Genomic DNA, 22,885 nt, shown 5'->3' with positions numbered 1-22,885 from the left:
AAAACTAATCATTTATCTGTCCAATTCGACATGCCACAGGCTCAATCTCTCCCTAATAAAGGGGCAGAGTGGTGTCACACAGTGAGAGGGGAGGCCATCAAAATCAAAACAACTCGCTGATTTATGGTGTTAAAATCTGCACAGTTTTTTTGAGTTCTACAACTTGAGGATTAGCAGCAAACTCAACCCCCCACCCCCACCCCCCCCGGCCACCAACAAGAGCAAGTGTTTTGCCAAGTACAGAGACCTCAGGCAGCTGATCAGCTGTTTCCGATATTCCGTTTTCTTCAGTTGGCGGCACAGCCATAGAATCAGCTCATCCACAGGAACTTCGAAGGCATGCTAGTCTTCTAGCCTTGCCCTTGGGATATTGAAAAACGGCTGGTCTGTGAGCCCCGAGAGCAAGAATCATTGCCCTAAAGACCCAAAGTTTGAGTGCAGATGCAGGTCAAGGGCACTGACAGAACCCTATCCACCTTGAAAAAGAAAAAAGGAGACGTTAAAGGTAGAATTAAGTTGTTTCCACAGATGAGCTTGAAGAAGCTGCTCTCTCGCACCATCCTAGCTCCGCCCAGTGAGTAACTAGAATAAAAACAAATAAAAATGCAGTGAGGTAATGTTCATGGTTCAATGTCCATTCAGAAATCTGATAGCAGAGAGGAAGAAACTATTCCTGAATTGTTGAATGTATGCCTTTAGGCTCCTGTAGCTCATCCCTGATAGCAGCAATGAGATGAGGGCATGTCTTGGGTAATTGGAAGAGAGGTGGTGATGACTAACATGGGCTAGAAGGGCACACAACTTACTGCAGCTTATTTTGATCCAGTGCTGTGCCCTCTCCATATGCTGAATGACAGAGAAAGACCATAAGAAGCTCTGTATTCTACGCTGATTGCTTTACCACACCATTCCAGGGAACCATTTTATGATCTATGAGACACAATGCAAGAATGTGATGAAATAATCTCCATTTCTGTTTATCAGAGCAGTTTATCCATGGTAAAGCAACCTGCCTAATGACTGCTGCTTCCCTCTACCTCTTGGGCAGCATGGGTGCAGTTTTTACCAAGAACAAGATCCATAGTAGCAGCTCACCAAGGTTCCTTTGTAATACCTTTGTGATTGGTTACATCCATTGACCAGAACCAGGTGCAGGGAAGCCAACACCACCACCCCACCCCCACCTCATTCCCTCTGAGAATCTTCCTCTTCAATTTGGACAATTTCCTGATTGGATACATACAGGCAGTCCTTGGGGCAAAGTTTCAGAACTGTTTAACAATGCTTGACAAATACCTTCAGTATGGTGACTGTACTAGTTCAGGAGGTGCCACACCAATACAACATTAAGGGAAATAGGAATGAGCAGTCACTATGAATCATTTGCTGTTTTAGTGGGACATTATCAACTAGGGAGACTTGTTTCGTTGGATGAATAGAAACCTCTTTTGTATTAATGCAGCTTGTTGCATGAACTGGTCTGTGAGATGCTGAAGCACTTAGTCCATTCAATATCCAATATCGTTGAAATGCAAAGCTACTTTACAGTTTGTCAAAATGTTTTTTTTTTTGTAGGCTTATAATTTCACAAAGTAAAAATGGCACTTTTTGCACTGGATCGCCAAGACGCTATCACTTATGTCAAATCCAGGTAAGAGTCGCCAGTCCTGACTTTTTGACTTCTCTGTCATTTTTCTCTTCACCACCCTCTTCTTCCTTGGGGACAGGCCCCCTGACACACAGTGTCTGCACTGAGGCTGTAGAATTTGGCCTGGTCACAGAGATACTGATGTTGTGTCCCCCAGGAGATCAAATGTACCTTTGCTTGCCTATTGTCTCTGTAAACAAGGAGATTCACAATGAATCCCTTGTCATTGTTCACTCTGGAATGACTTGTGTTTTGTGCTGCTCCTCACCTCAGAACGTAGTACTTTTGATTTCAAGTCATAAGGTTCTGGTATAGGAACAGCTCCAGACAGTGGTGCAGAGCACTGGGTTATCAGGAAGCGGTGTGCAAGACCAGAGGATAGCATTTAAAACAGAGGTATCAGTTTAGAGATTCAGAGGGAATATAATGAAGAATTCTTTCACCCAGGGAGCGGCTGGAGTCTGGAATCCAGGCAGATCTCTTTTAGTGCTTTTGAATTGCCATGGTTAAGAAAGCTCCGGATGAAGTGCAGGGAAATAGGATTAGTGTAGATCAGTACTTGATGGACGTGGTGGGCAAAGGTCCTTTTTTCATGTTATATATGACTGGTAAATTGTGCATGCTCTTTAGATGAACATTCTATCTAAGTGCATTATTTTGGATAAATATGTGGGGTTCTCTGTGATTCTGGTCTCAGTGTAATCAACTACCAACTTTGGTGGATGATCACATTGCTTGCATGGCTTTGTGGCAAAGTTTGTGGATGATATGAAGATGGGTGGAGGGGTAGGTAGTGCTGAGGAAACAATGCGATTGCAGCAGGCAAAAAAAGTGGCAGATGGAACACAGTGCTGGGAAATATATGATAATGCATTTTGGTGAAAGGAACAATGGTGCGGACTGTTATCTAAATGGGGAGAAGGTTCAAACATCAGAGGTGCAGAGAGACTTGGGCGTCCTCGTGCAAGAGTCCTAGAAGGTTAATTTACAGGTTGAGTCAGTGGTAAAGAAGGCAAATGCAATGTTGGCATTTATTTCAAGGGGAATAGAATATAAAAGCAAGGAGATAATGCTGAGCCTTTATAAGGTATTTGTCAGACTGCACATGGCGTATTGTCAACTGTTTTGGGCTCCTTATCTCAGAAAGGATGTGTTGTCATTGGAGACAGTCCAGAGGAAGTTCATGAGGATTCTGGGAATGAAGGGGTTAAGATAGGCAGATTCGGGCTTGTACTCACTGGAATTTAGAAAAATGCCAGGGTTGGGGGGAAGAACAGTTCATTGAAACCTACCAGATGTTGGAAAGACTAGGTAGGGTGGATGTGGAGAGGATGTTTCTTGTGGTGGGGGTATCCAGAACTAGAGGCCACAGCCTCAGAGTTGAGGAGGAGTTTTTTTTAGCCAGAGAGTAGTGAGTCTGTGGAATGCTCTGCCACAGACTGTGGTGGGGACTACATCTGTCAAAATATTTAAGGTGAAAGTTGATTGTTTCCTGATCGGTCAAGGCATCAAAGGATTTGGCGAGAAGGCAGGTGTATGGGGTTGAGTGGGATCCGGGATCAGCCATGATGGAATGGTGGAGCAGACTTGATGGGCTGAATGGCCTAATTCTGCCCTTTTGGCATTGTCTTATTATGGGATCTTGCTGTGTGCAACTTAGCCACTGTGTTTTCTATATTACAAAATTCCCTACGTTTCAAGGTGTACTTAGTTGTAAAGTATTCCAGGGTCCTGTGAAAGGTGCTAAATAAATGTGGTACTTTTGTTTCTTGGTGTTCATTATATTTTTTCTGTTTATGCACAGCCTTGTCCAAATAATGTTGCAAGTTTCAAACAACAGCAATGTTCAGCTTTCAATGCCAAAGCATTTAGTGGCCGATATTATCACTGGGTTCCATTGTATCCAGGTAAGGTTTGATAAACTTACTACAATTATCATAGCAAACAGAGCTCTAGTTGCATTTTGCAAAGGCACTTGCAGGTAATTTATAAATTCCACCACTATAAACTCCTCCAGACCAGCATTGCTTTGTGATCTTTGCATTCTTCTGATAGTAATTTGCTTTTCTTTAATAGATAAGCCTTTAGCTATTTAGATCCTGAATTCCTTTCTAAAGGCTCTTGCCACTCTTTCTTACTCAAGGTGCTTCTTGAAGCCCAATTGCCTATGGATCACCAGTTATATTGAAGGTGGTACATAATTGACAGTTAGGGTGGCAAATATACCATTCTGTCACAGTTATAGAGTTGCTCAGTATTGAAGCTGGTCCTTCAACACAACTCATTCATATTAGCTAAGATTTTTATCTGAGCTAGTCATATCTGCCTGCATTTAGCATATATCCCCCTAGACCGGGGGTTCTCAACCATTTTAATACCATGGACCAATACCATTAAGCAAGGGGTTCATGGACCCGAGGTTAGGAAACCCTTCTCTAGAACTTATCTATCCATGTACCTGTCCAAATGACTTTTAAACATTGCATTTTTTACTTGCCTCTGCATCTTCTGCTGGCAGCTTTTTCCTCATACTTACTACCCTCTGTGTGGAGAAAATTACCTGTTGGGTCCCATTTAAATCTTTCCCAACTCGCCTTAATTCTATGCCCTCCAGACTTCCTATCCTGGGGATAAAAAGACCCTGACCATCCAACTTATCCACCATCCCCTCATGACTTTATATCCCTCCAAGTAATTCTGATGCGAAACCAAGAACACACATGCACTGGTAATCTCACATCACGTTTTGCCATAACATCTAATTGCTATAAACTGACACACTGTGAGGTCTACTGTGGGCAACTTGCAATGTGTGGTCAGTTAAACGTTACTTTGCACAATAAGCAGTTGTATTATTGACTTCACAATGTGCCCATTTATAACAATTATCGCAAGGTGAGTGCACGTGCGCACGGGTGTGCGTGTATGTTGTTGGCCCCGCATCGGAATTATTTTGAGCGATGGAATGAGATTTTGCTGTTCGGTTGCTGTTTATAAATTCCTGGCTCTTTGTCAAAGTCAGAAATCTAGATATCAAAAGCTCTCCCAACTTGGGCAGATTGTAAATTGTTTTTCATGATGTGGAATGTCTGGACTGTGATTACACCACTCTATTTTGTTGTCAAACAGATGACTACATTAATATTTCAAACAAGCCGTGTGACCTGCAGTGCACTACTACTGACGGAGAACGGCAGTTAATGGTTACTGCTCAAGATGGGACATCTTGCCGAGACAGAACATATCAGGGTGTCTGTATCACTGGCCAATGTGAGGTGAGGCAGTATATTCTATTCAGCTCAAAGAAGCTCTGACAATGGAGGTGAGGAGAGAGAGGAATAGAAGGGATTGAAGGTTTTTTTTCCCCCCACAGAGGGTGATTAGAGTCTGGAATATTCTGCCTGAAATAGAAATGGTGGCCTATACTCCCACTACATTAAGAACCATCTTGACAAGGAGAATGGCGTAGAAAACTACAGATCAAATGTGGTTAAGTGGGATTAATATGGATGGGTACAGCAGCTAGCATGAGCATTGTGGGCTGAAGGGCCTGTTTCTGTGCTGTATGATTATAATATCTTGTGGTGCGATTCTCTCACTAGATATCTTGCTTCAGGTTGAATAACTTGTGGTTTCAGCTTGTGTAGAATTGGTTTATTGTAAGAGGACAGAGCAGTTCACCACTTGAGTTTTCTCTGCCAAACACTGAAGATTATTTTTAGATAAAAAGGATAAAATAATTGAAAATTTGAAGGTTTGAATGATGAATGGAAGATTGAGCAATAAGGGGATATTAGAAAAGAATGATGCCCCAGAAAACTGACAACTCCTCACTCCAACGACTAATATTTCAGACTTTTAAAGGGGAATAGATAAGACAATTGCAGATATCTTGACTAGAATCTACCATGTTTCCCTTCATTCAAGAATTACCTGTTAGATTGGAAGACTTCCAATGTAATTACATTACATAAGAAATTTGTCAATTATGAACATATTAGTTTCTTATGGGAAGCTAGTAAAATACATAAAATGAAGCCGTGGCTGGTTGCTCCAAGAAATCCAATCTGATTTGACAGAGCCAGTATGGATTTGTTAATGGATATTTCCAACAAGTTGAATTGATTGTTTTGAGGAATTACAGATATGATAAACAGAAGAAACTTATGGACATGGTTTGTATTGGCTTACACCAGCTGGGGATTTGAGATCCAAGTATGTACCATATGTGCACAGCACGGCAGTAATTTTATGTATTGCACTGTACTACTGCAAAAACGAAATAAATTTCATGACGTGTGAGTGATGATAAACTTGATTCTGATCTGGGTCTCTATTGTGGACTGAGAGTGGGAAAGGGTCAGGGAGAGGAGAATCATGGCTGAGAAAAGGGGAAGGGAGAGGGAGTGGGAACCACCAGAGAGACATTCAATAAATAATTGTTTGGTATCAATTGACCTAGCCTGGTGTCTCAGCGATGGGTGTGTCTGCACTCACACCACCCCCCTGCCCCTGGCATTCCTCTGCCATTTCTCCACATCCCTCCTGCAGTGCTCTACCCTCGCCATTTCCAACATCTTTTTTCCTGCCAGATTTGCAAACTTGCTCTCTACTCGATGTAAGTGGAAGAAAACTGGGGGGAGTTAATGGTAGGTTGGGGAGTATAAAGCAGAGGTTCCCAACCTTTTTTTTTAAAAGGCCATGGACCCCTACCATTAACTGAGGGGTCTGTGGACCCCAGCTTGGGATCCCCTGGTGTAAATGGTTGTTTGATGGTCATCGGGGGCTGAAGAATCTGTTTCTGCACTACACAACTACCACTGTCTGTCATGGTGGTGGAAGCAGATGTAAAAGGGATTTGAATGGGCACTTTGCAGGATTTCAGGGTGAGGGAGGTTGATTGATATTCAATAGATCACTGGCTTGTCAAGTCATCAGGATGGTAACAGTGTTTTCTCTGCAGCCCATCGGATGCGACGGCCTCCTTTATTCCTCCAAAAGGCTGGATAAATGTGGACTGTGTGGCGGCGATGGCAGCACCTGTTTCCGGATCTCAGGCACCTATCGACGAGGCATCACACACTTAGGTTAGAATGCAGTTCGGTTTTGTGTTTGTCTCTCAGATTAACAGTGGATATTCATGGGGGTGAAAGGCATCCTGACATTGTGAGAGGTAATAGTAACTGGTTTATCATTGTCATATGTACTGAGAGACAGTGAGAAGTTTTTTGTGTGCCATCCAGATAGGTCATGCCATTTGTGATTACAATGAGATAACAAACACAAAGAAATGCAAAGTACAGTGTAATTATAGAGAAGGTGCAGTGCAGGTGCACAGTAAGGGTCGGGGCTACGACAAGGTGGATTAGGGGGCCAAGAGTTCATCTGATAACGGTAGGATTGAAGTAGCCCTCAAGTCTGGTGGTGCGTGCTCTCGGGCTTCTGATGGGTTGGGGGTGGGGGGGAGAGAGGACGGTGAGAATGACTGGGGTGGGAGTGGGTCCTTGATCATGTTAGCTGCTTTCCTGAGTTGTTTTAATATCAATCCTGTGGAGTCTCTTGTTCTCACTTATCATTTTGGATCACTGTGGATTAACCATTTTCCTCCGGGATCAATAAAGTATGACTATGACTATAACGTTGAATGGAAGCCATGGATTGACTGAGCCATCAGATCATGCGAACAGTGGCTTGACTTTGTAAAGTGCCTCAGACATCACAAAATCTAACCTAATATTTCACAGGCTTGTCTTCAGATAAAAATTGAACAGAACAACAGAAAGATATTTTCCCCGCAAGAAGGACACATTAGAATTGGTGACCAGAAGCTGTGTCAAGGAAGGAGGTTATAAGAGATCTACTGAAAAGATGTAGGAAGGTTTGAGGAGGGAATTCCTAAGCTTTCTTCTTAAACGGCTGTAGGCACCGATGTCAAGTTTGAGGTGAAGGGAGTGAGGACTGTTTGGAAAGCCAGTGTAATATGAATGTGGTATTTGGTATTTACCAACCAGTCACGCAAAATGTGACTAAAACTTGTCTGCAACCCCTGGAGAAGTTTTTCTGCGATTGAAGGTCAGAAATCCATGTTAGGCTAGGGTTTAATTGCACCAGACACTTCTTAATGGTTGCATTCAGAGGTAGTGGAAGTGATTGGGGTTTGATGTCCTCATCTTCTTTGTACTGCAGGTTACCTCTTTATTACAAACATTCCTGTTGGTGCTTCTGACATCCAAATAATTGAACGGAGAAAAACAGAAAATATTCTAGGTAATTCTGCTAAATCGTTTCATACTTTTTAATCCCTTTTCCCCTCACCTCTTCCTTCCTCACGAACAACACAATATATATTATTGCTTTCCTTTTCTCTCGCCCCCCCCCCCCCCCCAAAGCTCTTGCAGATGAAGGTGGCTACTTTTTCTTTAATGGGAACACAGCGATTGACAATCCTCGGAATTTTCGAGTGGCCGGTACAGTGTTCAAGTACAGACGACCTGCGAATCCGCTGTCTGATGGCTTTGAATACATTATTGCCCAAGGACCAACCAACCAAGGACTCAATGTGATGGTACGTAACACAGATAACACCCAGAGCAGGCGCTATACCTTTTGCTCACAAGTTTATACCCTATGTGTGCTCAATGCCAGTCACCTGAACCCATAGGTTAATTGTATGTCCTATCAACAAGTACTTAGTATAAGAGCCAGAAATAGATGGGAATGTACAAGAAAAGGACAATAGACTTTGCATGGAAAGAGGGTAACCTCTAATCTCAGGAGAAGCAGGATCACTGCCTTGAAATATTGTTCCTTGTCATCTTTTAATTTGAAAAATTTTTAAATTTCCACATAAATTAGGCCTGTTGCTATGGTTCTGTTCCAGCTGTTGGTTATTTCCTGGACTTAATTGAGTACTTAACTGGAACACAACAAATCTATCCTTTCTGTGTGTGCAATGCTATTGGGCATCGATGTGCACCAGCCTCACTGACTTTTTTTTTCTCTCCATTAGTCTCTCTGTACCTTAGGACACATAACTGTTTGTACAGCTCAAGCTGTCCTAAATCTGCCTGAGGCAGACCAGGTATTGACGAATGGAATTGGAGAATGATGCAGCACATACCTGTATGTGTAGCTCTCAGCTCATTGTGATGAAACTGGATCATTTAAAGATGTGCATTTGCTTGTTCTATATTAAAAACAATAGTGTGCAATGCTTTCTCTTCAAATACTGCATTTATATTGCTATTGAAAACTTCCACCACCCTTTCAGATAACTCCATCTTACCCCTGGTTTTTAATTCCAAGTATTTTGAAGCCACATGAATTCACATCTCCCTGCATTGTCTTCCCAAAAAAAAGCACAAATCTAGCTATTTCAGTCTGACCATACAGTTGACCTCCAGTACACGATGAACTGTGCAATCAGTCATATGTGCTAGCGGTTAAGGGGTTAGTTGGTGTGAAGCTGCCATTTGTAGGATTGGGGGTTGAATTCTTCAGTCAAAATCCAGCCTAAACTCACCAGTACTCCCTTAAAGCCTGCCCAGAATTAGACCCAGTTCTCTAATGATTTAGAAAGGAGTCTCATAATTCCAAGCATGGCACACATAAATTACATAAGCTTAAATAACCTTAATTATGCATAACTTGCATGACAAAATAAACAAAAATAAATAATGACATCAGTGCAAATTGAGGGAAATCTAGTCTAAGGTACAATTAGGGTTTTCAGCTCAGTTCACCAAGGTTCTCTCATCTTCCTGCTATTGTGACCTTAAATTCAAAATCTCGCAACACTTCACCCCCCCCCCCCCCCTTTTGTCAAGAATTGTTCCATATTTTCCTTCAAAATATTTAAAGACATCAGTTTTGGGCAAGAGTTTTCCTAAGACCATGATGATGAGGGGAAAATATCTTTTCATCTCTGTTAAAATAGTAGCCTTTTTGTCTTTTAAACAGCGAGTCCTATTTCTACATTTACAGGAGAGGAAACAACCTCTTCATGTCCACCATGCAAAGATACATCAAGATTTTAATTCTTTAATCAATCTCCTCTGAGTGTTGTAAAATCTGGTAGTTACAGATTTTCTAATAGAATAACTGACCATTCCTGGTATTAGTTCTGTGGGCTTCCCACACATTTTGTTCCATAAAAGTCAGCAATTGCGATCCCAAGAGAAAACCACAGCATGCTTCCCTCCGCTCTGATAAACATTATTCAGCTCCAGTCTCTGAATTTTGTCTCTGCCAGTTTTATATCTATGTTGGTAATGCTTTACTCCCAGATATCAACTTTCTTAACTCTAATAATGTGGTAAATTACTGTGGAAAATGTATTGTACAGATAAGAAGTCTGAAGGCATGTAAGCCCTTGCCGTTATTTAGACTTGTAGGGTAGTACAGTGTAGAAATGGACCTTCTGCCCAGCTTACCCATACTAACCAAAATTTCTATCTAAGCTAGACCCATTCGTTCACATAAGCAAATAATTGTAATGAGTTAAAAATCCAATTTGCCTTCCTTGTATGGATTGGCTAGTCAGCATCTTTAGCTGCCAATTCTCATGAAAGTTATGTAGCTGAGAGGTAATAGATTGAAGATGGTTTTTCAAACTAAATGCATATTAAATTACTGACCACTACATACCCATAGTATGCTGCATATCTCTATCTCGTGTATGTGAGATTATCTGACTCATTGCTATAGTTGTCTCCTTTGATAATTTTCAAAGCATTTGCTAAAAAAAATAGCAGATTTTGGAGCTCCAAATTTGAAGTATTTTGGGAGATGCATTATTTTAAGATTGTGGTTGATGAGGTAAAACTGGCTGAATGAAATGGAGAGATCTAAAACTCTCCCTCCCCAGCTCTTTTAGGAATTTATTAATGTCAGTTCATCTGCCAGAAACTGCATCTTACAATGGTAATCAATATTTCATTGTTCAGTAAAGAAACAAACACTCTGTAGGACACACAGACTAAGCTTTCACTGGTTCTTGGGTTTCATTTTTGCTGACCTTTCTTGAGAACAGAAGATGAGGGCTAGACATATACCCAGGGTGAGTTTGGGAAGTGCTGTCTATGTCAGGACTTCCTGCCTTCAATTCCCACCCCCACACTCCTGCCATTGGTTGCCCATCAGAAGATGACCTGCTGTAGCAGGAAGTGAATAGATTCTCCTTTCCAAGTTTGGATATTTTGACCATCAAACAAGCTGAGTATTTTCTCCACAACTAATATCTTTACAATTGACAAAATGGTTTATTGTTGTCACACATGTCTGGTGAAAAACTTGTTTTGCATAGTGTTCATACAGATCAGTTAATTTCAACGGTGCATTGAGATAGTACAAGGGAAAGCAATAACTGATGCAGAATAAAGTGTTACAATTACAGAGAAAGTGCAATATGGGCAGGCAATAAGGTGCAAGGTTATAATGAGGCTGATTGTTTAAATAAAATTTATAGAAGTGGTTTTTTGATATTGCTTTTACTGTTAGTGCCCTTGAGATAGGCTGTAGTTCCTGAAGACTCTGGGGTCATCTTACAAAATTGTGAATTCTGTCTTGAGCCAATGGCCATTTCACTCTGCAGAATGACATCTTAGTAACATTCCCACCTCTAAACCAGAAAGTTGCTGGTTCAACTCCTCCTTGATTTGATCAGACACACATAACAGATATTGATGTAGTTATATGTCTTGGGTGAGAATTATCTTGTAGATGAGCATTAAACCAAAAACCTACTTATCTGCCTGTTTTGATTATATGAAACATGTGATACTGGCACAGAACAGCAAGGGTGCCTTTCAGTCTCTTGAGCAACATTTATTCGGTAAACAAGTCAATTGGAGTTTTGCTTAATTGTCATTTCTGAGACCTCGCTCTGCTTAAATCGCTGCTCTCTTTGCTTGTGTTTTTAAAAAAAACCTGAGGTAATTGTTAGGTTCCAAAATATTCTCAGATCCTGTCAGGTCATAATGGAACATTGAAATCCTGGTTCTTTCAAGCAATTTTTTCCATTACAGCTTTGTTTTCTCCATTCAGCTACATAATAAGGGAAATTGGGAATCTGTGCACTTGACTGCATGATGTAAAGCAAAGGCAACAAGGCACAGACCTATCCATTATTATCAGTGGATTCTGGGCAAAATGGAACATTCAAAACTTTGCATTACTTTTGCAAACACTGTGAAGGAATGTCAGCACTAGATCTCACCTGGTGCCAAATGATTCCCCAAGCTGTCACTGTTCTTCAGAACAATTTTCCAATCAATGAGTTCCAAACATTCAATAAGCTGAGACTGTTGAATTTACACATCATAAATGTTGCTGCCAAATTCATGTTGCTTTCTCCCCATTCCCACCCTGTCAAGTGAACTGCTGCACTGGGTTGTTGATCCATAGCGTCAGAGGCTGAAGAGATCATTTGAGAGGAGCACGGCTGAAACTGAGGTGGTAGCTGAGAGGGCCACTGAGTTATTGACCAGGTCAAAGAGGACCAGGTATAAGACAGTGAAATGCTTTAGTTGCAGGCTTTCCATGACTTGGCTGCTCTTTTCTCTCTGATTTGGATTCATTGTCCTGATCTCTCCTGAGAAGAAGGCAGCTGATGTCAGCCTGCTGTTTAAAATTAACACAATTGCTCATCCATGCACCCTTCATGTGTGTCTGCCAGAATCTTGGAACACATCATTTTAGCAGTTTTATGAGCGCTCTTTCATTGCATGGACTTCATTGGTTTAAGAAGGTGGCACGCCAACAGCATTTTTTTTTGAAAAATGACAAGATGCAGGCGATAAATGCAGATCTTACCAGCAAGGCCTGAACCTCAGCAGTTGAATATAAAGGAAATGCGTAAAGCTGCCATGCGCTTTCTCAGTGAAGCCTCAGTCCTGTAAACAGCCCTAGTCAGAAACAATAGTAGGCCGAACCATGAAGCTGGAATGAAATGGGAGGAATTTCTTGTTGGTGGAGGACACCACCTCCATGAAGTCTGGAGCAGTTGTCTCTGATGTAGGCACTGAGAAATTAAGTCAGAGAAATCTTTTGAAGTGTTTTTTTAAAAAAAACAATGAGCAAACAAAATCTGTTAAGGCAGTAATTCCTCATGTAGGTTCTTGTCCCCTTAGACTGGCTTCCTCATTTCAAATGTAGCTTTTGGAAAGTTTTGAATGTTGCCTTTGCTACTGAAGAGCTAACATGCAATGTGAATCCAGCATTAACTCTTGGATTGTGCTTCTGACAACAATCTCTTCATCTTATGATGTTATAGGTCAGCAGTCCTGAGGAGCAGTTCATTTGACAGGAGGGGAGCAACATCTGTTTTGGCAATAAAATTTAAGGTATATATTGAGGATTTTGCATCTGTAAATTTGTGATTATGACATGTCTTTCATCGACTTAACTTACCGCTCCCTGTCCTTGGTTTTTGTGAATTATTTTTTAAAATCAATTTTCTTGATATTGTGTTGAGTGAACTCGTTTCCCATCAGGTAAAATTAGCCAGTGCTCAGATAGGGAATGCGTTAATAAAATATGATGCTTTTTAACATAAATTTGCTGTGATGTTAAAAGGATTTGTTGTTCTTATTTACACATTGTGGTGACAATATCCTGTCTAACTGCATTAGTCCAAAATGCCAAGAGTGCATGTCTGACTTTATAAATAGATGACATGTTGTGCAAAAACAAAGTCAGTTAAACCTTTCACAAGATATTGTTTTGTCCTTGGCTCGAGTATTTGATCTAATTCCAAATGGCACTGTGAATGGAGAAGTAGGAGGGGAAATTCATTGACGTGTAGATGAGAGAGCTCAGTGATTTGAGGGAGTGGCATTACTGGAATCTTTCTCCTCGGAGCAGAGGAGATTTAGAGGATTTGAAGAGAGGTAACATCAGACAGGTGCTTTTTTAATTGGCAGGGTAGTGAGAGATGAGGTGGAACAGTTTTATGAAATGCAATGTGATCCAGAATGTACTGCCTAAAATGATTGAAGAAAGGGATTCAATAATGGTTGAAAGGGAATGTGATAACTGTATGATAAGGAAGAAGTTGCAGGGGTATGGGGGGGAAGAGAGAGAGATTGTAACTGGAAACATTCAGATAGTTCCTTTGGTGAACCAGCACAGTCATGATGGTGGGGTGGGGAGTGGGGGTGTGGGGAGGCATCTTTACCAGAAACATTCAGGTAGTTCCTTCAGTGATGTCATGATGGACCAAGTACTCCTTTGGTGCCACATTATTCATCAGTATTTCTGTAGGAGCCTATGGAAATTGGAATTGAAGCACATTTTGTGGTTTCAGTTTATGTTAAAATGATTCATTGAGTGCACATTAAAGATGCTACTGCTTTAAACCTGGAATAAGGTCAGATAAGGTATGTATTGCTGCTAGACTTGTTTCGGCCTTGGTTCTAATCTCAGAGCAGCACTTCCCCACTGTGCCAGACAGTCATATCTTTATCTCACTTCTCATTTTCATTGTTTTCCCACCTGATGTATTCCAAAGTACTGGCAGTTCAGGCTGACCCAACTTGCACAGCTCACAGGAGCGCATCCATCTCATTTGCACTTGAGTAGAACTCCGAAAGCTGAAAGGACAGAGTGCCACCCATTGACGTCTAGAGTGCAGTTTACAGATGCGGGCCCCATAACCCTCCCCGTTATCCCTTTTTGATCTGTCTCCAGTCATTATAGATGATGCAGGTTTCTCTAGCTGACTTTTATAATCTGTAAACTTTCTTGAGTTACCTGCCACCTGGTTCAGAGCAAAGAGCTTCCTGCTCTGCTTTCCCCAGTCTATGGCACAACCTAACCCCAGCCGAGCATCCTGAAGACAGTCATGTGGTATTTGCAATTCCCCAAACTCCCATTGCTTTGACCTCTTAAGTTCGTAGGTACCTTCCCAACAAGACTGACTGTTGAGTTCCTGAAGGAACTACATACAGGGTGCCCAGGCATATTCCATAAGCAGAATTGTGGCAATGATCAACTACATTTTTGTGAGGTGGGTTAGAAGGATATTGAAGTGTATTTTAAATTTTCCTTATCTAGCCCAGTCTGTTTGTAGAGTCTGACACTTTTCTTAATGGGCTATAGTTGGCACAGACTGCAAGGTTGATATTTTGCAGACAGGTTTACAGATGGAAGAGATGCCAAGGGATCTTTAAGATTGATCTGCTTTACGCATCACGTCTGGAATTCTCTCCCAATTGCAGTTTAGACTGGAGACTGTTTCCAGCTCTCTGGGATGTGGTGCAAATCTGCAACCTCAGCCATGGAGAGGAGACTGCTAAAATTAGTTCACAGATAACACAATGAAATTAATTTTGTGTTTGAAGCATTTCTCCAAACAGGGTGTTATAAGGCAAAAAAAAAAAAGTTTGTCAGGCAGGCAGTAAGCACAAAGGTGGGGAAGTATTTTGCAATATTCAGACCTCTCATCCCCAATGAGTGGGATGAGGAGATTGTGAAAACACATGTTTAGACAGGGGAAGTGACAACAGAGGAAAATTGAGAATGGCAGGACCCTCTTGCTATTGGGAAAGCAGCAAACCACAAGAAAGATCACGTTAGGAATTTGTTAGGGAATACAAGTGAAAAACACTTGAACCCTCCATCTGTTCAGTCTTAATCACGGAAATCTAGAGCTCATTCCAATAATCAACTAACAATCTCTCCATTTTCCTTCTTCACAATCTTAACCCTATTTAATCTTCTTGGTGCCAAATGTCATTGGATATCTTCTCCTCTGCTTAGCTTGAGATCAGTGCTAGTATTCTCGTAGCAAGGGTAGAGTTATTCCAAGGTGACTTTGTGCCTCTCCAGTTATAATTCTTTCTCTTTCTGCTAAACCAGTACTACAACTTGAACGGGAAGATGCCACACGTAACGTATGAGTACACGATCCCGCGGCCACCTGTGTTGAAGTCTGCACCGCCCGATCAGAGTCCTTTCTACTTCAGTGTTCCTGAGTCTAAGTATGAAGATGGTGACAACAACTGGCATCAAGTCAAGCTCCACTCAGGCCCTAATGGTGAGGCATTGCTTCTCAATGACGCTGTTTATGGTAGCTTAAGTGAGATCACAGTGATAAAGCATGACAATAACTTCTGTCCCAACCTGTACTGAAGCACAGTACCTCTCTCTCAATGAATCAAAGTGCCTGACATCCTATTGCTCAGCTTACAAATCAGAAAATGAATTCTGTGCAAAATGAATTCCATGTGAACTGAACTTTGGAACAGTTCAGGAAGGAAGATTCAAACTTCAATTTCTCAAAAAAAAGTCATAGTAACACATAAATTTGGCTCTTTATAATATTTACTTGTCTTTGTGATATAAAATCATGTCTCCTCCAGCTTTAGTACCAGGGATTCCCAGAATATCTATTGTTTTCAGATTAAGGTGAAGATTTTGAGCCTGACCCACATTTCAGTCAGTTTGTGGCAAATCTTATCACAAGCCCATCAAATGATTCTGCTTCAGTCGCTTGATACACTTACCCAGAACATAATTGGTGTCAGGGATGAGAATGCTATTGTCTTGTGAAATGTGAGGAGGATGTTATGAGAATGCAGGGTGACTTGGACAGGTTGGGTGAGTGGGCAGATGCATGGCAGATGCAGTTTAATGTGGATAAATGAGGTTATCCACTTTGGTGGCAAGAACAGGAAGGCAGATTACTATCTGAATGGTGTCAAGTTAGGAAAAGGGGAAGTACAACAAGATCTGGGTGTCCTTGTTCATCAGTCACTGAAAGTCAGCATACAGGTACAGCAGGCAGTGAAGAAAGCTAATGGCATGTTAACCTTCATAATAAGGGGAGTTGAGTATAGGAGCAAAGAGGTCCTTCTGCAGTTGCACAAGGCCCTGGTGAGACCCCACCTGGAGTATTGTGTGCAGTTTTGTTCTCCAAATTTGAGGAAGGACATTCTTGCTATGGAGGGAGTGCAGCGTAGGTTCACTGGGTTAATTCCAGGGATGGCGGGAATGTCATATGTTGAAAGATTGGAGTGATTGGGCTTGTATACACTGGAGTTTAGAAGGATGAGAGGGGATCTGATGGAAACATATAAGATTATTAAGGGATTGGACATGCTAGAGGGAGGAAACATGTTCCCAATGTTGGGAGTCCAGAACCAGAGGCCACAGTTTAAGAATAAGGGGTAGACAATTTAGAATGGAGTTGAGGAAAAACTTTTTCACACAGAGGGTTGTGGATCTGTGGAATGCTCTGCCTCAGAAGGCAGTGGAGGCCAATTCTCTGGATTCTTTCAAAAAGAGTTAGATAGAGCTCTTAAAGATAGTGGAGCCAAGGGATATGGGGAGAAGGCGGGAACAAGGTACTGATTGTGGATGATCAGCCATGATCACAGTGAATGGCGGTGCTGGCTCGAAGGGCCGAATGGCCTACTCCTGCACCTATTGTCTATTGTCTTACATTTACATCTACCCACTATTCCCCACCTTCTTGTCAGTCACTTACTGATTATCTTCCAAGTGTTACCATCACCTCCTGTCATTATTGTGGCATCTTCTCTATTCCAGTTTTTCCACACATACTACTTTGGCATCTGTCCTCTCTAGTCTCTTTTGAAACTACATTTTCCCTTTGCACCTTAACCCTTTTTTTATTCATCCATGGAATCACATTTGGCATTAAACCGCCTATACTTGGGTCCACTGACCAAAACATTACACTCTGCACTTCTTCCAGTAACCTAAGATCCATTACTATATGCATATTCCAGTTCTTTTAACGCATCTCCTCAGCCTTCCTCTCTTTACCAGGATTAAAAAAAAAAGGAACTATCTAAAATTTTCACAATCCTGGCGCATTGAAACTCTTCAGAGTTATTGGAGCATTTTTGAAATGTTGTCATCGGTATGTTGTAGGAAAACATGGTACTGTGCTAGCTCCCCCAGAGAGCAGTGTGATTCATGGCCAGGTAATGGAAAGTCCCAAATTTCATAAAATCACAAATAGACCTTTATGCTTGTGTTGGCTCCCGACAAAGGGGTCTCCTGCTTGATCCCACACCTGTGCTTTTCATCTAAATTCCTGTGGGTTTCCCAGCCTTGAGGACTGCTTTCCAGCAAAGAGATCTCCAGCATAGCATAGAAGGTAATGGGCTGAATGCTGTATGTATGTATGTATGTATGATCGTATAGTCATCAAAGATCTCACCGTTAAAGGAGTGGACATCGTCATCAGATTTCGATGGACAACTGAAGAAGAGTGTGAGTGTATGTTTTTATATAATATTTTATATAATATATATATTATAATTTCAGTGAGATATGACTATGACTAAATATATTTGGTGACTTGGCCTTCTGCAGTAGAGACTTCCACAGTATTACTACCTCTGAGTGCAGACATTTCTCCTCACCTCAGTTGTAAATCCTCTGAATCCTAAAACCCTGAACCCTGATTGCTGATGATCTCCCAGTCCAGGGAAATATCCTGTCCACATCCTGCTCTGTCAGAATTTCATATACTTCAATGAGACCTCTCTAATGAATACAAGCTCAGTCTGTCTTCATATGACAGTCCCACCATTAATGGATTGAAAATCTTTGTTGTGCTCTCTCTCTGTAGAGCAAGTAAATCCTTTCTTTGGTAAGGAGATTAAAAGAGTAATGCGGATGTGGCCTTGCATATTTGCAATGATGGCCAACATACTTTTGAAATTGGTGGCTTTACCTGCATGCTTGTTTACAGTGACACTAGATCTCATCAAGCAAAATGGGAGAGAAACAAGACCTTCAGTGACTGAGCCCATGCCAACCATCAAGCACCCTATCCTAGAGGAAACCAGGGCACACAGGGGAAATAAAAACACAGGAGTCATGGAGAACATGCAAACTTCACTCAGACAGCACCTGAGGTCAGGATGGAACTGGGGTTCTGGTGTTGTGAGGCTCTACTAGCTGCCTCTCGAGCTTCAACATTTCTGTCTTCCATCATTTAAATAATGCATTGACTGCCACTTAAATAAAATACTGTTATAATAATCATATTACAATAACCACAATAAGATAATCATAGTGGTAGATTGATTAAAATATTGTTCAGTTGTTGGCATAAATCAGGGGTTCTGGGTGCATAACAGGAGAGAGTGAGAACAGAAGCAGAGGTTCTCGGGCACGTGAAGCACTTAGTAAGGGATGGAAGTTAGTGCGAGTTAGCTGATGGTAAATTGGGATTTTCCATTTGAAGCGGGATTGAACAGTGAAAAAGTGCAGGTGGGAGGTGGTGTTTGATTTGGTGTGCTGTAGGGTTTCACCAAGCACTGCCGGTGCATTTGATATTGCAGCCAGATTGCCCAGTAGGAGTGTTCTGATGAAGGATTGACATGTATCAATTTAAACAAACACTTGTATTATAACAGAATCATTGCAAACAATTATAATTTTCTTGTGGTCTGCTGAATGTGTGTAAAGTTCTATTCTTCTGTTGGTTTCTCCCTCTAAATGCCCTGTGTCTGTTTGCACCCATGTGTGGTATCATGGAGTGGTGGGTTATCTGTCCATTGTGTCCTCTATCTCCATGTGGAAATGAGAGATCAGTGCCTTTTGATAGATGCAAAAATCCTTTATCTTCAATGCCCTTGAAACACTTGTTTCAGAGTGGCAGAGTCTGGTGTACCTATGGTTTGTTTCTGGTGCTGCAATTAAGTAGATATTTTTCACCACTAAAATTTACAAAAGCAAGTACATGAGTTGATATTTGCCACATAGTAAGAAAATGATGGGTGTGGGTTCAAAGGCTGGATGACCTAAGCGTACACCTACCTTCTTATCATTAATCAGTTTGAATTGTATAAGAGTGCAGGTGTTTGCTTATCCAGCCACTTGAGGGATAAAATTCTAACACCATGTTCCCTCCTTAGCTCTGCAGTCCAACGTGATCAGCCTAAGCCCGACACCCTGGAATACAACAAGTACGTTGCACCACCCCCATTTCCACAGTAGCTTTAGAAGCCCTTCCCAGCAGAACAGTCTGCGAGCGATGTGTGGGAACAGTTCTCTGAATACTGCTCTGCCCATCCTCTGTACAGAACTTCAGGCCAACCTGTCAACGAGACTCGGATCTGAAAATTTCACCAGCCACTCCAGAATTGGACCCAGCGGCCAGCAACTTGAGGAACCAAAGCAGGAGCGCATACTTGAACGACTTCATACGGACTCGGAGCCGGGTATCAACACTGGAACTGAGGAGAGATTTAGCTACAGCCTATTAACTGATTCACTTTACCCGCTTTCCAATTCCACCTCATTCCACCTCTTGAATTTAGTTAATAACCACAGGGCAGAGCCTGTGCAGTCACCAGACACTGAAAGGTAAGATTCAATTTTGAAGTCTTTCTTCATTCGGGCAATCCACCAACTCGTATGTAAGCATTAGATTCTGAAATGAATTGTAGGCCTTGTAATCCTCCTGCCTCACTGCAAGGTCACGTTTTTCGAGAACAGTCAGCCTGATGGTTAACAGCGGAAACATAGGCACACGAGAGGCTGCAGATACTTGAAACATGGAATGGATTGGTAATTTTAAAAATCTGTTATTTATAATGAGACATAATTTTGACCTTCACTTCAGTGAGCCAAATAATTAGGATTTTTTTTTTTTACCTTCCTTATAAATATGATAAATGAGGGGCATACTTTTTGTTAGGCTGGCTGGCATGAATATAACTAGAGGTGAAATGTGGCACCTTTGTTTTGCAAATGTTTCTTTTGTGTTTTGCCTGTCACTTATGTGAAGCTGCAAATCTTTCTCTAGTAAATGTGTAGCATTTTATATCTATGGATTGACATGGACTGGTGCATTCTCTCTGGGAAGCATCTGTGCCAGTTAACAGGAATTCCTTAGGTGATATCAATTTAGTAATCCCAACTTCTGGAATGACCTGGATCAGCATACACCTGGAGCAATACCAGTTATGCTGGAGGCAATGCGACAGCATTGTTCCAAGTTCAAAGTAAATTTATTATCAAAGTACATATATGTCACCATATACAACCCCGAGGTTCATTTTTTTTTTATGGGCATACTCAATAAATCCTCAATAACCATAATAAAATTAATGAAAGACTGCACCTTGAGGATAGAACCAGTGCGGAAAAGGTGACAAACTGTGCACATATGAAAAGAAATAAATAATAAGTAAACAGATATTGAAGATGAATAGTTCTTGAAAATAAGTCCATAGTTTGTGGGAACATTTCAATGATGGGATGAGTGAAGTTATCCCCTTTGGTTCAAGAGCCTGATGGTTGAGGGGTAGTAACTGTTCCTGAACCTGGTGGTGTGAGTCAAGAGGCTCCTGTACCTCTTTCCTGATGGCAGCAACGAGAAGAGAGCGTGACCTGGATGGTGGTGGAGGTCACTGATGATGGATGCTTGTGGCAGTGCTTTGTGTAGATGTGCTCATTGGTGGGGAGGGCTCTACCCATGATGGACAAGGCCGTATCCACTACTTTTTGTTGTTTCAACCCTGTTGGCTGTACCCGACTGTCATATAGCCACTGCCCTCACTTTCTTCCTCGTGATTCTCATCCATTCTCGTGTATGAAAGAATCGTACTAGAAGAAGGTTGGGAGTGTATTCACAGCCTAGATTTTGCTGGATATAGGCCACATACTGGAGTTAGGGACAAGCAAGTTACGGTTGTGTATTGTTGGGACGTTTGTTGGAACAATAGCCTGTTGCTGACAATGGTGACATTGTTCGCCTTGCAGACACAGCTTGAGTGTCACAAAAACATTAGCAATATTTAACACAACTCAACATCACAGGGAGAAATTTATAGCTGAGTGAGAGATGATCACATATAGTGCAATGGTTGTAACCTTGACATCAACATGTTGCTGATTCAGTTATGCTTCCCCTCTCATCCTGTAATATAGAAATCGGAATCAATTTTGCTCAATTCTCATTAACAACTCCTCGTTAAACACGTGAGTAATGTCAGATCATTCAGTATCTTGGAAAGAAATCTAAACTGAAGAGAGGATAAATTTTAAGAAACAGGTTTTGGATAAAGGGAACACTGATTTAGATGGTAATCTTGCCCACGGCACCCCTTCTTCCTTCTCCCTTCAGCTAATGACTCCAATTCCTCCCACTTGGCTTCCTGAAAGGGATTCTTTCCTTCCTCCTCATTTCTCCATCTCTCTCACATCCTGTGGGTTCCATCTGCTAGTTTTGTTGATCCTACTTCCTCATGGACAGGATGCTCAACCATGTTTATTTCCTTCCCAGCGCTTTCTGCCCTTGCCCCCTCTCCTCCCATATAGAACCAGAAAAGCCTTCCTCTCGTTCTCCTCTTCCACTCCACCAGCCTCCTCATTCAACTCTCAATCATTTCTCAACATCGTTGAGGCTGCGTTTGGAACATTGTCTTCAGTTTGCTCTTGGAAAGTTGCCATTGAGCTCGAAGGAATGCATAAAAAATTTACAAGGATGTTGCTGGGACTCGAGGGGCTGAGCTAGAGAGGTTGAGCAGCCTGTGACATTCATTCCCCCCCAGTGATCTCAGAAGTGCAGAAAATCATGAGAGGTAATCTCCCATAAAATCATGAGGGGCAGAGAGAGGGGAATGTTCTCAGTCTTTTTAGCAGAGTTGGGGAATCAAAAACTGGAGGTTTAAGGTGAGAAGGGAGAGATTTAATAAAACTTATGGGACAAAATTTTCACGCTGAGGTTGGCCACTATATGGAATGAGCTGCCAGAGAAATTGGTTGAGGCCAGTATGTTAACAACATTTAAAAGACACTTTGAAAAATATATGGATAGGAAGAGTTTATTGAGAATATGGTTGAAATGCAGGTAGGTAGGATTGGCTTAGATGGGCACCTTGGTCACCCTAGGCTGAATGTTCTGATTCCTTACCACGTGACTCTGTCCACTCCTATTCCCATTGTCCCTTGCTGTTCAATAGCTTGAGATGCGGGGGGGCGTCACGTGATGACGTGGGATTGAGACGTGTAGATCCAGCTCTCCCGCAACAAATCAGTAAAGTACCGTTTAAACAAAACAAAGTTAGTAAATATTTTCTGAAAACTATTTATAAACTTTGTAAGACTACTTTACGATATGCCTCCTAAACCGCAACAAAAGAAGTCTGCTGTTGCGAAGCAGCTGCGAGACGGGAAGAAAAAAGGGCCTACTGCAACGATGGAGCCTCGGACTCAGGTTGGATCTCTTTCGGTAGAACAGGGAGCAAT

The 22,885-nt window shown here is 41.7% G+C and overlaps 1 protein-coding gene across 2 annotated transcripts in view; it reads left to right on the top strand.

Annotated features, from left to right (window-relative positions):
• The window catches only part of LOC140206391 (ADAMTS-like protein 2), a 146,701-nt gene that overhangs the window by 63,335 nt on the left and 60,481 nt on the right, over nucleotides 1–22,885 (top strand). The window contains exons 4-11 of one of the 2 annotated variants that reach the window (XM_072274756.1): nucleotides 1,576–1,651; nucleotides 3,453–3,555; nucleotides 4,778–4,923; nucleotides 6,612–6,735; nucleotides 7,835–7,915; nucleotides 8,038–8,213; nucleotides 15,506–15,683; nucleotides 19,546–19,996. In XM_072274756.1, the coding sequence (XP_072130857.1) occupies nucleotides 1,576–1,651; nucleotides 3,453–3,555; nucleotides 4,778–4,923; nucleotides 6,612–6,735; nucleotides 7,835–7,915; nucleotides 8,038–8,213; nucleotides 15,506–15,683; nucleotides 19,546–19,996 (1,335 nt within the window). The remainder of the gene's footprint in view (nucleotides 1–1,575; nucleotides 1,652–3,452; nucleotides 3,556–4,777; nucleotides 4,924–6,611; nucleotides 6,736–7,834; nucleotides 7,916–8,037; nucleotides 8,214–15,505; nucleotides 15,684–19,545; nucleotides 19,997–22,885) is intronic. The other variant, XM_072274757.1, reaches the window with a different exon arrangement.

Source organism: Mobula birostris, chromosome 12 (assembly GCF_030028105.1).
Source record: "Mobula birostris isolate sMobBir1 chromosome 12, sMobBir1.hap1, whole genome shotgun sequence".
NCBI classification, from domain to species: domain Eukaryota; kingdom Metazoa; phylum Chordata; class Chondrichthyes; order Myliobatiformes; family Myliobatidae; genus Mobula; species Mobula birostris.
Note: the sequence above shows the minus strand (reverse complement) of the source record. Positions and strands in the feature narration are given on the sequence as shown.